The 15,729-nt window shown below is 42.8% G+C and overlaps 1 protein-coding gene across 7 annotated transcripts in view; it reads left to right on the plus strand.

Annotated features, from left to right (window-relative positions):
• DCAF6 (DDB1 and CUL4 associated factor 6) overlaps window positions 1-15,729 on the plus strand; it is a 110,654-nt gene that overhangs the window by 63,270 nt on the left and 31,655 nt on the right. For 6 of the 7 annotated variants that reach the window (XM_068269192.1, XM_068269190.1, XM_068269189.1 and 3 more), the window contains one exon: window positions 2,221-2,277. The exons of the other annotated variant lie outside the window; for it this stretch is intronic. In XM_068269192.1, coding sequence (XP_068125293.1) covers window positions 2,221-2,277 — 57 coding nt within the window. The remainder of the gene's footprint in view (window positions 1-2,220; window positions 2,278-15,729) is intronic. 7 annotated transcript variants of the gene reach the window in all.

Raw genomic sequence — 15,729 nt, forward strand, 5'->3', positions numbered from 1 at the left:
GCCTCCCACTTCTTAAAGGGTTTCTGTGGTAGTCAAAAAGTATTCTTGTACTGCGCCTGCGCAGTAAGCTCTGATGACGCGTGCGGAAGCGAGAGCTCGGGCACGCAGCCGCAGTGTAATCGCTCGAGTGATTACACTGGGACCGGCGGCAGGGAACGCGCACATCGGGAGAGCACGGCGTGGGACATTACCGCTGCAGGGGGCTGATAGAAGCCCCAGGTAAGTATCAACTTGTTTTTCTTTTTCTTAATTCACCCTCAGTGGTACACACACACTTCCAGAAATCGTGAATAGGCACCCAGCCGGGAGAACCACCACCACTTCCTATAGAATGGCCGCTCACCCTCAGTATTCTTGTGAACAAGCCCAGCTCATGGCAGCCATTGCCTCTGCAAAAAACATTCTAGAGCCAATGTAAGGATAAAACATAGCGTAATTCAGTTTATTTAAGACAATATTCCCTGCTAAAACATACGTTACACCCTATGTGCTGTTTTTTCTCCCCCTACATGTACCATTATTGGATGTGCCTGTGAGGAGCATAAAGCGCAGCAGCATTGAATATTTAAAGTTTGGACTTCCTATACAGAGGACACTGCTTGCGGCTGGGACATTTATCAAGTACTCTTAAATACATTTTGCGCAGCGATATCATTGTGTTTATTTGTTTTTCTTTTTCACTTACACAGTACTCCTTTAAGAGACCAAAAGTAATGGGACAAAATAATAATCAGAAATAAAACTCACTTTTTAATACTTGGTTTACAAATCCTTTGCAGTCAATTACAGCCCGAAGTCTGGAACGCATAGACATCACCAGATGATGGTTTCATCCCTGGTGATGCTCTGCCAGGCCACTTCTGCAACTGTTTTCAGTTCCTGCTTGTTCTTGGGGCATTTTCCTTTCAGTTTTGTCTTCAGCAAGTTAAATGCATGTTCAATCGGATTCAGGTCAGGAGACTGGCTTGGCCATTGCAAAACATTCCACTTCTTTCCCTTCAGAAACTCTTTGGTTGCTTTTGCAGTATGCTTTGGGTCATTGTCCATCTGCACTGTGAAGCACCGTCCAATGAGTTCTGAAGCATTTGGCTGAATATGAGCAGATAATATTGCTCGAAACCATTCTCAATTCATTCTGAATAATGCTGCTCTAAAAATCTGCCTGTGAACCTCCGTGGTACCCACAGTGATGGGTTTTCTCAGTTTCCCACCCACACATAATTGAACAATAATCAAAAGGCATGGGTTCCTGATGTTTGCCAGATAGACCAATAATTTATTATATGAAAAACAGCTGCACAAATTTTGCTTGATTGCATGCAAGAATCAGCATTTAAAACCAATTAAAATACACGCAGGAGTATCTACACGTCACTAATTGCACTGGACAACTACTAGCATAACCTATCTAGTCTGAGCTGGCATTGCACACACGACCACACTGTCACACCGACATGGCGCCCATACACACTCAGTGGTCCCACCCACACATGACCAGATAGTGGTCTCTGTATAGGGGCCCATACGCTGGTCGATTTCAGCCATCATTCGATTGATCGATTCTATGGAATCGATCGATCATAAATCAATTCTTTCAGATCCATCGATTTGCGGCAGATTTCGATCGATGTGATCTATGTGACAGGATGGAAGATCAAGGTAGATCTGCTGCTGGCAGCAGATTGATGGCCCATAGAGTTGCATTGGATCTAATGGTGCAATAATGCATTTAGAATGATTTCCAACAGATTTCATTCTGAAATCTATTGGAAATCTGATCCTAGTGTGTGGCACACATCAGATTCCTGTCAGATTCGACTTGACAGGCATCTGACAGAAATCCATCTGATGGTCGAATTTTCTGCAAATCTATAAGTGTATGGTCACCTTATGAGTGCTGAGATTAGTCGGTGTGGACTTACTTTACGGTCCAAAATATGTTGGAACTAGGAGACCTGCTGGGCCTTATATAGGTAAACATGCAGAGTGGCAGCATTGCGACTTTGCAACAGCGTGTGCCTTTTTTATATTTACTATACTTAGTTTGATTTTTTTTATATATATTAGTTAATTTATTCTTTTAAATGTTTAACACATTTTATTTACATCTGCTGTAGAATCGGCTTTACCCATACTTTGGAAAAAGAAAGTTCTGGTCCACTTGAAGTGCCCCTTTACTGATGTTTGTTTAAGCCAGCTGAAATGTAACTCTTGTTTCAGATTCTGCTTCTGAAATTAGCAGACAGCTTGGATCCATGTCAATTGATGGAGGACTTGGTGCGTGGTATATCAAATTAGCAGTATAGTATATGTGTGGTTTTCAGTTTTTATTTTTGGAGTGCTGCTTTAGTTTGTAGATTGCAGTTTTAAGTGTTTTTGCCACTTTGTATAACAAATTAGAATAAAGCGTTGTTTGTTGCTCTCATAGCTGCAGTTATTGTTTGGGACAATAAAATACATATTTTAATTTTTAGAGATTTTTTTTTGTTGTTGTAGAGTTTAGTTGTATCTATTATGCTTAAAATTATTATCACTATCTTATCTGTATAAAGTGTAATATTTTGAAGAAAATTATCTTAAAGGTAATTTTTTTTTTTCAAACAGAAACTGCTGCTTGCTATCATTGATACCTTAATACAGTTGTGTGCAAATTGTTATAACACTGGGTCACTAATGCACTAGGGCTGCGCATGCCTTCATGTAGTATGCCTCCAGAGCACTCAATGCATATACTTGGCATCAAGTTAATTTTATTAAGCTTGCAAAAAAGGTTAACAAGATGTTATTGTACTTGATACTTTTATTTCAGATGGATAATAAACAATTATACAAATGACAATATGTGGAAACAAAATATCTTTATATCTTAGGCTTTGTTTCCACTTGTGTGTTATTTAACGCGCAGTGTACGTGATATGCAGGGACATCAGAAGTGCATACACTGGACTTTCTGATGTTTCCATCCATTAATTGCCCCTGTAAGCCAGGCTAGCATCCAGAACCGCTGGAGTCTAGCAAGCCTATAGCCTTAAAGCTTACAGAGCCACACTAACCCCACATGCAGACAGCCTATTTCGGACTATTAGTTCTCATCAGTGCATGGCAGGGGTTGGTATGTCTCTATGGGATAGGTCTTGGACCAGTACAACACAGTAACCAAGCAGCTCGGGGTGACCCAAAACCACAAGGAAAGTATAGGGGACTAAAAGAGACCAAAAAAGCCCTCCTACTAAAAAGCAATGTATTCAGGTGCTCTAATCACTTCCATGGCCAAAACCAAGCAACAGGTGATGCAGACCACTTCTACAAACACTTGGGAAAGAATGGGTCGCTCTCAGGAATTCAGTGAATTCCCCTGTGGTGTCTTCATGGAATAGTCTTCCAAAGGCAAGTTGCTGCATCCAAGCCTTATATCACTAAGTGCATTGCAAAATGTTGATGCAGCGGTGTAAATTATGTCACCACTGGACTCTTAAACAGCAGAGTTTTGTTCTCTGGAGTGCAAATCGTACTTCTCTGCCTTGTAGTCTGATGGAAGAGCCCGTATTTGGTGGATGCCAGGAGAATGGTACTTGCCTGACGCATTGTGCCAAGTGTAAAGTTTGGTGAAAAGAGATTATGGTGTGGGTCCGTGCTTCTCTTTATGCACATGCGTGGCTGTGTCACCCACGTGAGTACAGCTGCACCTGCACAGTAACAGAGCCATTCATAGACGAGCAGCTCTGGCCACTTCTGCGCTTCTCTTCATACACAAGTGTAGCCGTGCATGCGCAGTAGCACAGAGGTTCCCGTGGGGGAGCAGCTCCAGCTTACTGCACAGGTTTAGCTGTACTCATGCAGGCAGTACAGCCATGCTAGTGCATGAAGAGGAGTGCGGCCATGTAACATAGCCGACAAACGGTTGTTGAATATATTCCAAGGATCCGCAAGTGGCGAAAGAGGGGGCCAAAAGAACATGGCAAGCCACTGGAGGATCCCTCTTAGGCTAGTATCACATTTTATTATTTTACCTCACCTCGCATGTACTATATTGTGTTTTTTGTCAGGAGAAGAAAAACTAGGAGCTACATGTTATATATATTTTTTTTTTTTTCACACTGTCCACGTTTTTGTAATTAATGAACTATTAGCAGCTGTCCATAATATATGCAGCTTGGTATTGTCTAGTCAAAGGCACTTAAAGTTGATCCGAAATGAACTTTAACTCATTGCATAATTGTGTTGCTTACATATAGTTTATAGGGCATTCCTCAAGCCAAATACTTTTTTTGTTTTTTGTGTTTTTCTTGTTTTAATACTCTAATTCACTGTAAACTAAACAAGCCTCGCCCACAGCTTCTCCAAAATGCCAAGGCACTCAGACCCATGTAGCAAGGGCTTATCGGAGCTCAGTCTGGGCAGTAGGAGGAGGAGGTTACTAGCCAGAGATTTCAGAGGAGGAGGATGGGGGTGGGGGGCTGAATTTTTCACAGGCTGAGGGCTGGAGAAGCAGTTGCAGATTACCTTTGTAATGATGAAAAACAGAACATGGCCGCTGTCATTGTATCACAGGAATAAATGATCATAAACTGTTGAAGCTCTTTGCAGCCAGATTTGCTGTGTAAACTATCTAAACTTTAGATAAGATATATAGACAAGTTACTTGTTGTAGTTAGTTTGTCATCTTGGATCTGCTTTAAAGGAAACCTGAGACTAAACAAGTCTCAAGATGTATACTTACCTGGGGCTTCCTCCAGCCCCCTTGAGGGCCTCCTTCACATAACGGTATATGACTGAGGCCCCATTCATTAGATTTTCAGGAATTGCATTTCTTCGGAAAGGAGGTGGAATCCAGTGCGTCTCTGCAAGTTGTCCTTCACTGATGATCTGTAAACTAGATTGTACACAATGTTGTGCTGGGTTTTAATTAGTTTTATACTTTCCACAAGAAAATGTATGCGTGCATGAAGCACCAAGTTTAACCCTAACAAATCTGACTTTGCAAATTTGGCCTAATTGGCTTATGAGGCATTGCTCATGCAAATATGCATTTGCTTTCACATGCCAAACTATGCAGGGTCAAAAAACCAATACCGCAAAGCGGTTGCCCTGCTGGAATTCGTTCATGCTACATTAGCACTATCCAGGAGCGCCATGGGGAGGCTTCCCAATGCCCCCATGCAACTGGGGGGGGGGGCCACGGGGCCCCAAGCACTCACTGCTTGGGAACCACAGTGGCACCCTGAAGGGGGAGGCTGCCCCCCCCCCAGCGGCCAGCGCCGGGGAGGGCCGTACGCACCCACCTCCCAATATTAAAATCAGGCACTTACCTCAACGTCCATTGCGTTCTGCTACATGAGCATAACTTGGGAGCAGGTATAGAGAGAGGAGGCTTTGCCAGCACTGCAGTTAGGGTTCTTTATTGTGATAAGGCACTTACAGTTTAATGGCAGCCAGGTGTCAAGGCAGGTTAAGTGGGCGCCAGGTCTGTGTCCCCCTGCGGACGTCCGTTTCGCACTAACAGCGCTTGTTCACCGCAATGGGGAAGGTTGGGGGCGGGCTGCATCAGCGTTGGTTACATACCAACGTCACGGCGGCACTTCCGCCTACGTCAGCAGGCCACGCCCCCAATTGCAATGTCAATACATGACGCCCACTCGCCCTGCGTAAAGGACTGAGAGCGTCCATGTAGCCTAGCAACAGGGAATGCACCCACCGGCACGCCCCGCCATACAGTTCAGCGCTCAGCCTCCCAGCAGAGGGTGCACAGGAAGGGCTGCTGTTAATGGACAGCAGTATGCGTGCAAACAAAAGACACTTACTATATTAGAGGTCTATAAGTAAAAAAGTGCCCAATGCAAGGGAGGGGAGCGAAAACCGAGGCAAGCGCTTCCGTGGGTGCAGCCCAGAGTGCCAGGTCAATTGAACATAAAAATAAACACCAAGAGGTGTGTATATTAAAAACTTGCGGAGGGAGAAGAGAGAGGGGGGGGGGGGGGTTGCCAGCACACACACAGAACAGGTACAGCCGAACCCAGAGAGAGAGAAGAACGTGCAGAATAGTGAGATTAAGTATACATGCGCGGCGTCAACCACTGCATATCGCCGCGCAGGTATACAGATGGGTGGAAGGTTCTAAGGAGAGGGAGGAGGAGACAGGGTCCACGCCAAGGGATAGGGCTCCACAGATGTGACAAGGCTGGGAAGTTTAGGAGGAATTGCTTATATTAAAGTATCGTTCTAGATTCATTTCTTTAGGGTCATTTTTCTAGAAAGCAGGCTAATTCATTCTTGTCGTTCAGTCCAAGGGGGCCAAGTGCGTTAGTTTGCATGATCCATCGTGCTTCATGTTGTAGTAGAGTACGTTCTCTATCCCCTCCTCGATGTGCAAACGATACATTTTCTAAGGCAAAGAATCTCAGGCAGTTGGGGTTTCTCCCATGGCACTAAGCCATGTGTACTATTAATCTAGTGCATTTATCTTTAGATTTAAGTGAGCGGAGATGTTCCTTGATCCTCGTTTGCATTTCTCGGGTAGTTTGTCCAATGTAATATGTATTACATGGACATGGTAAACAGTACACCACGAATTTGGATCTACACGATAATACATCCTTGATTCTTACTGGGGTTCCTCCTAGGGTTGGTGTTCCATGTTTCAGGATCTGATCACAGATACCGCATGTCCCACAGTGATAATTCCCTGGCTGCTTAAGGGTGTTCAGCCACTTGGTCGAATTCGGTTTTCTGTATTCGCTGCTCATCAGCATGTCACCCAAAGTGGGGGCTCTCCAAAACGTCACCAGGGGGGGCATCGTGGTCGCCCCTGTCAAATGTGGATCCCCCTGTAGGACATGCCAATTTTTATGGATGATTCCTTTGATAGTAGTTGCCATTGGTGAATAATCGAAAGCGAACACCTGTCTGGTGTTAGCATTAGGACCGTCCTGTTGTGTAGTGTGCTGGCGTCGTCTTTTGATTAGTTCACTTCTGGGTCTAGAGAAGGCCCTATCCTTCGCCTCCTCCAGCAAGGCCAGATCATAGCCTCTATGCTGTAATCGTGCTTTGAGGTCTTCTGCCTGTTCCAGATATTTGGAGTCCTCACTGTTGTTTCTACGGAGGCGTAGAAACTGCCCGTAAGGGATAGATTTCGTCACCCGGGGGGGTGGAAACTCTTTCTGTGCAGGATTGAGTTTGTGGCTGTATTCTTTCGGTAGCCCCTAGTGACTAATCGATCATACTGAATGACAAGCTCAAGATCAAGGAAATTGATGTGACATGAGTCAATTTCTGCTGTAAATTTCATATTGATCTGGTTGTCATTCAGATAATCGATAAATAGGGAAAACTCTCGTTCAGTACCTGACCAGAACACCAGGACGTCATCCACATACCTCGACCATCTCCGCAGGCACCCACGAAACGGATTGGCGTCGCCATGCACGCAAATCTCTTCCCAGCGCGCCAGGAAGAGGTTCGCGTATGTGCAGGCCACCGCCGTTCCCATGGCGGTGCCCGACACCTGCTGGTACCACTTCTCTCTGAATAAGAAAGAGTTGTGGGTGAGCACGAAACGTAAACAATCGCAGATGTAGTCGCAATGTTCGTCCGTGCGTGTGCCCCGTCTGAGATACGACTCAACCGCTGCAATACCGTCTTCATGTGGTATTCTGCTGTACAGGCTGACCACATCAATCGTGGCCAGCCTGTCCCCCGTGCACCAGACGAGGTCATCGACCCCATCAAGGACGTCGATGGTGTCGGCGAGGTGCGATGGTACCAACGACAGCAGTGGCCAGAGGAGTTGATCGAGGTACTTTGACAGTCTCTCGGTAACCGAACCGATACCGGAGACTATCGGACGTCCAGGTGGTCTGGTCCTGGATTTGTGTATCTTAGGTAGCATATACCATACTGGAAATCTAGGATGATCTGGTAGTAGCTGTTCCCCCATTTTCTTGGTAAGGAAACCTGCCTCTACCCCTCTGCGGAGTAGAGATCGTAGTGCAGATACATATCTCCATGTCGGATTACTGCTCAATGGTTGATACACTGTTGTATCCAGGAGTTGGCTCATTGCTTCTTTTTCGTATTGGGTTCTGGTCATAAGAACGAGGTTCCCCCCCTTATCAGCCTGCTTCAGGATCAGGTCCTCCCTTGCTCTTAACCACTTCAAGGCAGATAATTCTCCCTGAGTAAGGTTATCGGCCTCTTCTCGATAGATCAAGGCCTTGGTTTCCCTCAGAACGATTCTATAGAAACTGTCAATGCTAGAGCCTGGGGTAGTTGGAAAAGGTGCGATTGATTTGCAGGGTCTAAAAGGTACATGATCTTCTGATGCAGTTTTGAATATACACACCTCTTGGTGTTTATTTTTATGTTCAATTGACCTGGCACTCTGGACTGCACCCACGGACGCGCTTGCCTCGGTTTTCGCTCCCCTCCCTTGCATTGGGCACTTTTTTACTTATAGACCTCTAATATAGTAAGTGTCTTTTGTTTGCACGCATACTGCTGTCCATTAACAGCAGCCCTTCCTGTGCACCCTCTGCTGGGAGGCTGAGCGCTGAACTGTATGGCGGGGCGTGCCGGTGGGTGCATTCCCTGTTGCTAGGCTACATGGACGCTCTCAGTCCTTTACGCAGGGCGAGTGGGCGTCATGTATTGACATTGCAATTGGGGGCGTGGCCTGCTGACGTAGGCGGAAGTGCCGCCGTGACGTTGGTATGTAACCAACGCTGATGCAGCCCGCCCCCAACCTTCCCCATTGCGGTGAACAAGCGCTGTTAGCGCGAAACGGACGTCCGCAGGGGGACACAGACCTGGCGCCCACTTAACCTGCCTTGACACCTGGCTGCCATTAAACTGTAAGTGCCTTATCACAATAAAGAACCCTAACTGCAGTGCTGGCAAAGCCTCCTCTCTCTATACCTACGAATCTATTGTTTATTCTTGCCGGAGCACGCAGCTTAGAGGGACATACATCCTTACAGTATACCATATAGCATAGCCCAGCCTGGCCTCCTGTAGCAATCCAAGTTGAGTGCTGGAACTTTATTTGCTCTCGCTTACAATAACTTGGGAGCACCACATGGGAAAGAAGTGTAGCAATGGCCACCCCAAGCTTCGGAGCTCAGGGCTGGCTTACACGCAACACCCCAGAGAGGGGGGGGGGGGGAGATCAGGCACAGACAGCTCACTCCAGGGCTCACACCACCTAGAGCAAGCCATCCACCACCTGCCTCCAAAGGATACAACTATGAAAATACTTTCCACAAGAAAATTTACTTTACTTCTACAGCCTTAGCAGGCAGTATATCGTGAAAGTTTGCGTGGTCTGATATTTAGTAGTAATGTGACCTTTTTTTTTTTTTACTGATTGCTAACCAGCTGTGTCGGTACAGTTACAATTTTGTTTTGCTGATAGAAAGTAGCCCTAAAATCAGGGCGTATCTAGGCGAAAGTGGGCATGACCAGGTGGGCCCAGAGATGATCAGACCAGGAACTATAGGGTATTCAGGTGTTAAACAAAAGTGGAGTGTCTTGGTTAGGGCCAGGGCTATGGAGTCGGAGTTGTGGAGTCGGAGCAATTTTGGGTGCCTGGAGTCGGGGAAAAAATGCTCCCACTCCTAATGAATTTAAACTGTAATTAAAATAGAAAATATGATAAAATGTTCTAGTTCTCAGATAATAGTCATCATAAATAATTTATACATACAGTAATCGCTGTGCTTAGTCCACAAAAATGAAATAAACCAATCAAAATGAGTTTGTGCTGCTTCAATAAAGCAGTCCTCATATTGATTTTGACGGTACAGTATATATGATGTTTACACAGGAATCTCTTATATATACTAAATAACATCTATGCTGTAAGAATAAAGCCTGATGTGTAGCCGTGTCACTAATAGAGATGGTCAATTAGATGGAAACAATTCTGCGTTGATGCTGATTTTATGCAAATGTAGGCTCCTGCCTTTTGAATTCTTCTGGGATGCAACAAACTACTCGCACTCACCCTCCCGATGGTCACTTATCAGTAGGTTGTAAGTGACAACTTGGGTGTTGGGAAACACTACCTAACTATACAGCTTATTTGTTGTGTCCTAACTGATTCATCACAGTAGAATGTGCATCCTTGACAATGCCAGAAAAGTACTCACCAAAAGTTGCAATAATGGGATAATAAAAATAAGGTATAATGAAAATTGAAGGCTAGAGACTGGTATAGTGGTATTTACGAAGAGAAGAAAATGGAGGCATTGTCAAAGAACTTGCTGAGCGCGTGCACACATGATCTTAGTTATTGTTTATGACTGTTGTATTATATTTGAAAAGTTATAATAAAAGCTTTGGCCTTTAAACTCCAATGGAGTGTATCGGCTTAATTTATGGTAGATGGTAAGCAGTGTTCTCCGGAGAATTTTTCCAGCCGGGTGGCATGAAAAAGTAGCTGGATGGGGTGCGATCAGAGAATGCAGGGCCGGCGCAACTCTGCTTGCAACATGGGAGGAGGTGAGCCGATGACAGCTGAGTGCTCACCAAAACTAGCTGGGTGGAGCACCCGGCTAAAAGAGCCTTGGGAGAACACTGGGTAAGGTTGTCTTGTGTAGGCCCTGCCCTGGTAATATGTGTATTGCTGTGGTAGTAGACTAACAAGATGGTGAGGGCATATGTCTGTGACTGGCACATTTTGTATGGACATGTAGCTGGAAGTGTGTATAAAGATGCATGGCTAGTAAAGTATTTATACAGTATGTGAGGTTTTGGCTGATGCTCGTGATGCTGTGCTTAGACCATGGAGATGTGCATTAAGTCCTCAACCATGCACATGTATACTGTAATTGTTTTCTGCTTTGCCTTTTACAATTACTGCATCTTGATTACTGTTACAGCTATAACCACCATTGGAAATTTACTTCTCGTAGTCCAGTAATGTTTGGTATCATAGCTCTGCTTACACAGGGTTTTGTCTTTACTTTATAACTAAAATTGTGGTATTTTAGATTTTCATTTGATTTTTTTTTTTTATCAACAATTACTATTCTAATTCGATCGTAATTATCAATGAATTGTCGTAGGCTTACTTAACCCACCTGCTGAAACCAAACTACTTATCTGCTCAGCGTTCCCTATAGTGTCACCCTAACGATCAAGCACAATCCTTACAGGCGACACTGCATGTGTACACCCCTTAATACAACAGGGATGAGTTTATATATTGCAGACTTTTCCCTAAGAATGTGAGATCAATGTACAGTTTAAAGGATACCAGAGCTGAATGAAAAAGTTAAAACGGGGGAAAGGATATGAAGTAGTCCTCATAACCACCGCTCCCCCATTCTCCTCTGTCCCCATCCTTTATTGCGCAAATGCCAGAGCCTGCACACCAATACCTGACCTGGCCAACCAGGAAGTGGTTGTGGGGGCATTTGCGCAATAAAGAAGGGAAATGTAGGAGAACATTGGGAGCGGTGGGCAAGAGGACTACTACATATATATGCACCCCCCCCCCTCCCCTTTGTTTTTTACTTTTTCATTGAGCTCTGGTATCCTTTAACCACTTTACCTCCCTTGCTACGCTTGTCTACTCCCCACAAAACTTTACTTGAAGCTCAGGGGAGTAGATAGGCGTACTTGTGGTAAACAGTGTGCTGTATGCCCAATAAGCTATCTGATTATGTATATAGGGTATCATTTTAACCGTGACAAGTGAGAGAATAGATTTTGTGTTGTTTGACAACTGAGGGCTAAGTCATGTGATTTTTTTTTTTACCGGAAAACTGAATGAAAAGTAATAAAACTGTTATTTTCATGTACTCTATACCCCTAAATAAATACTTGTAAAAAAAAAAAAAAGTGACAGCATTGAAAAGAGAATACACAGTTACCCTAGGGGCTTTTAAAATATGTATGCCATGAGAGTGTATTACTGTTAATCATGAAGATAAGGGCTTTTAATTACTGATAGAGTACAATGAGAAAACAAAAAACACAAACCAGAAACTAATATATTATCGCCATACATTGTACTAGGAACATTATTTAAATGTTGAGATAACCAGGACAAATTAGCAAATACAATGTGTGGGTTTTACCTATGGTAACATTGTTTATTTGAAAACTATAGTGCATGGAAATGGAGAAATGGTGTATTTTTTCTTTTTTTTCTCATTTTTCCCTTTAAAATGCACAGATAATAGCATAATTACTAAAAGCAAATATCACCCTCACAAAGCATAATTTGTGGCAAAAAAACAAGATCTAGATCATTTACATCTGATGAGTAGCAATAAAGTTATTGGTGAATGAATGGGAGGAGCGCTGAAATGTGAAAATTGCTCTGGTTTTTAAGCAAAAAACCCTGTGGTGCTGAAGTGGTTAAATATGGAGATGACAGTATGAAAACATGCTCAACCAAACTGCCAGTTCACAGGAAGCATATAAAGCAGTCTCTAAACTGAATAGGAGTAGCACGGTTTCATAAAGAAGCACACTATTACTCACAATATAATCACTACTGTATTACAAAAGCTGATGTTTTCAGATATGTACATCTCATTCCAGTGTTTCATGATATAGGTTTGTAAAACACACTTGGCACAGAACTCATGACCAATATGGGTCCCACCACCTTGACAACCCAACGGTTTAGAGAAGTGCATCACTGTGTATTCTGAGAGTACTGGAGATAGATAACAGACAATTACTTTTTCTGCAAGGGACATGGCTATGCATTGGGCCCATGCTGAAATAGGGCTCCAGTGAGACTAATGCTGCATACACACTTGAGATAACAGTCTTTGGAAAATGAAAGATCACAGACCAATTTTACCCCATTCCATGTAGTATGAGAGCCATACTCTACACAGTCTATTCTATGGAGCTGCACTCCCCATCAGATAAAATCTTTGCAAAATGCTACACACAAAGATGCCCGTACACACTCAAAAGATCATTATCTGCAAAAGATCTGTTCCTGCAAAAGATCCATTCCATGCAAAATGCATTATAGTCTATGAGATCTGCAGATCATCATACACACATGGTTTAACAGACTTCATCTGCATATCTGGCAATCATCTGCAGATCTGAAAATCCACCCTGTTGAATCTGATCTGCAGATGATCTGCAGATGATTGTCTGTTAAACCAAGTGTGTATGATGATCTGCAGATCTCATAGACTATAATGCATTTTGCAGGAATGGATCTTTTGCAGGAACAGATCTTTTGCAGATAATGATCTTTTGAGTGTGTATGGGCATCTGTGTGTGCAGCATCCTGCAAAGATTTTATTTGTTGGGGAGTGCAGCTCCATAGAATAGACTGTGTAGGTTTGGCTCTCATACTACATGGAAGGGGGTAAAATTGGTCTGTGATCTTGCCTTTTCCAAAGACTTTTATCTCAAGTGTGTATGAAGCATTATTAGTAAACACAAAGTGCCAAGGCATTATAACTACTCTTTCGCCATACCTTTTTTTTGCTTTTTTTTTTTATTCACCTGAGTATTTTGTGCTGTGCAAATGCTTTTATGGGAGTAAGCTGGCCTATCACTTCAGAGAAATACATAGGCAATCTTATCTGGGCAATTTATTTTCTCCCTGACTTGGCTGCTGAAAATGGGAATTTGGGTGAAAGTCTAAGCCTGACATTTGTACAGAAATCCTCAAATGGTCAATAATGACCATTTCAGGTAACCATGATCTGTTTTCATGATGCTTTCAATCAGAAAAGCTTGAACCAAATAGTCTGATGTTTAGAAATTAATGTGGAGTACTTAGGCAAATCTTTACTGTTTAAAACCAAATAAAAGTAGAATTGAAAAAAATCCACCTACCAAGTATATTTCAGGTTTTCTAGAAATTGTTAACAAAATGACCCCAATTCACTAAGCTTTATCGAACACTTATCAAATGGTTGATAATTCTACCTCATGAGTAAAATCTAATTTTGAATTCACTAAGGTGTTATAGATTTATTGAACATTTTATCAATAAAACATTCAATAAATCTATAACACCTTAGTGAATTCAAAATTAGATTTTACTCATGAGGTAAATTATCAAATTTTTGATAAAGCCTAATGAATTGAGGCCAATGTGTAGTATTATATAGCTATCAGACTGCTGAATTGCCTTTTTGCATTTTGTTGCATAGTGTGCTGCACTTTTTTCTTCCCTCTACTCCTCTCAGCGAGTTCTGTGGAGAGGATTTCTACTGGGAAAAAAATTAGCTTGCTGTAATGATTGACAAGAAGAGTATGTCTTATTCTACTTTTTTGAAGGACAATCTGTACAATCTTGACTCTCTTTGTGTGTAGAATTGTGTGATGGAAATTAAAACAATATACGGTACTTATAATGTTGTAGAACCTCTCTGTGAGAATCCTGTTGTATCTGTGTCACTTATGAATTACAGTAGATTGTTTTGTATAATGTTTTATTTCTCTATACACCCCTATTTAGCACCATTTGTGCATAGTAATGTATTGTTACCGCCCACTTACATACAGTTTTTTTCAGATTGAACAGGCATAAAAAATGTTGTCATGTGGTGGCTTCTTGTAATTTATTCACGCATGCAGGCAACCCACCGTCATTTCAGTTACTTAGTACCACATCTGGCTGTAGTAAACGGGCAGGGCCTAGATAAGGGCACGTCCACACTCAAGGACATCAGACAGATGCACTGCTGCATGCATTTTTCTGCGCAAAAAAGTGTGATTCCATTCAATGTAACTGAACCGGATCAGGAAACTGCAAGGTAGATGCCATGTGTTTATGTAAAACACGAGGTGTTAGGCCTCTTTACACACTACATGCTATTCCGATTTTTTTTTTTTTTTTTTTTTTTTTAATACGATTCGATTTTTTTTTTATCCCAATTAAAAACTGTAGCAGCATGCAGTGCTTTTTTTTTAATCGGAATCAAGAATCAGATCGTATTAAAATTTGGAATTGCATGTAGTGTGCAAGAGGCCGTAGCCAATTCACAGGTGTTGACAGGCCCTTAGTGAAATTTCCACCCAAATTGAACCACTCCTCACCCTTTTCCCCCTCAAAGTGACAGCATGGGATAGCTTTTTTTTTCAGGGGATCATATAAGATGCAATGTTGTTGCAGATGTTTGAACTGCTTAGAAAAAGACAAAGCTTCTAGGATATGTGAATGAAAATAAACTGACCAGTAAAAAAGGCACTTAAAGTGGGCCTCCATGTTCCCCCTATTTTTTTTACCCAATGCAGCAGTGGCTGAATATTTTATTATGCAGCAGGGAAGCACTGTGACACCTCTGGAATGAAACATTTTTTGGCTGGCACTGCACTACTGCACTTCTCTTCACCTCTCCTCTCTAACACAGGCTGGCTCAGTGGCACAGGTGCAGGCAGATAATAGGCCATGCTATGAGGCTCCTCCCACCCACAGATAACAATCTCTTAGCAGTCTTTGCAAAGGCAGAGGGATGGGCCTATCCAGCAAAACCTGGATTTAAAGAGGAACTGTCGTGAAAATCTTACAGTTTAAAACACATACAAATAAGAGGTATGTTTCTTTCAGAGTAAAATGAGCCATAAATTACCTTTCTCCTATGTTGCTGTCACTTACAGTAAGTAGTAGAAATCTGACATAACTGACAGGTTTTGGGCTAAACCATCTCTCCTTAGGGGATTCTCAGCATGGCCTTTATTCTTTATAAAGACATTCCCTAAAAAAGTTTTATACAAAGAGCCTCCTTGCTCACCGTATGC

Source organism: Hyperolius riggenbachi, chromosome 2 (assembly GCF_040937935.1).
Source record: "Hyperolius riggenbachi isolate aHypRig1 chromosome 2, aHypRig1.pri, whole genome shotgun sequence".
Classification (NCBI taxonomy): domain Eukaryota; kingdom Metazoa; phylum Chordata; class Amphibia; order Anura; family Hyperoliidae; genus Hyperolius; species Hyperolius riggenbachi.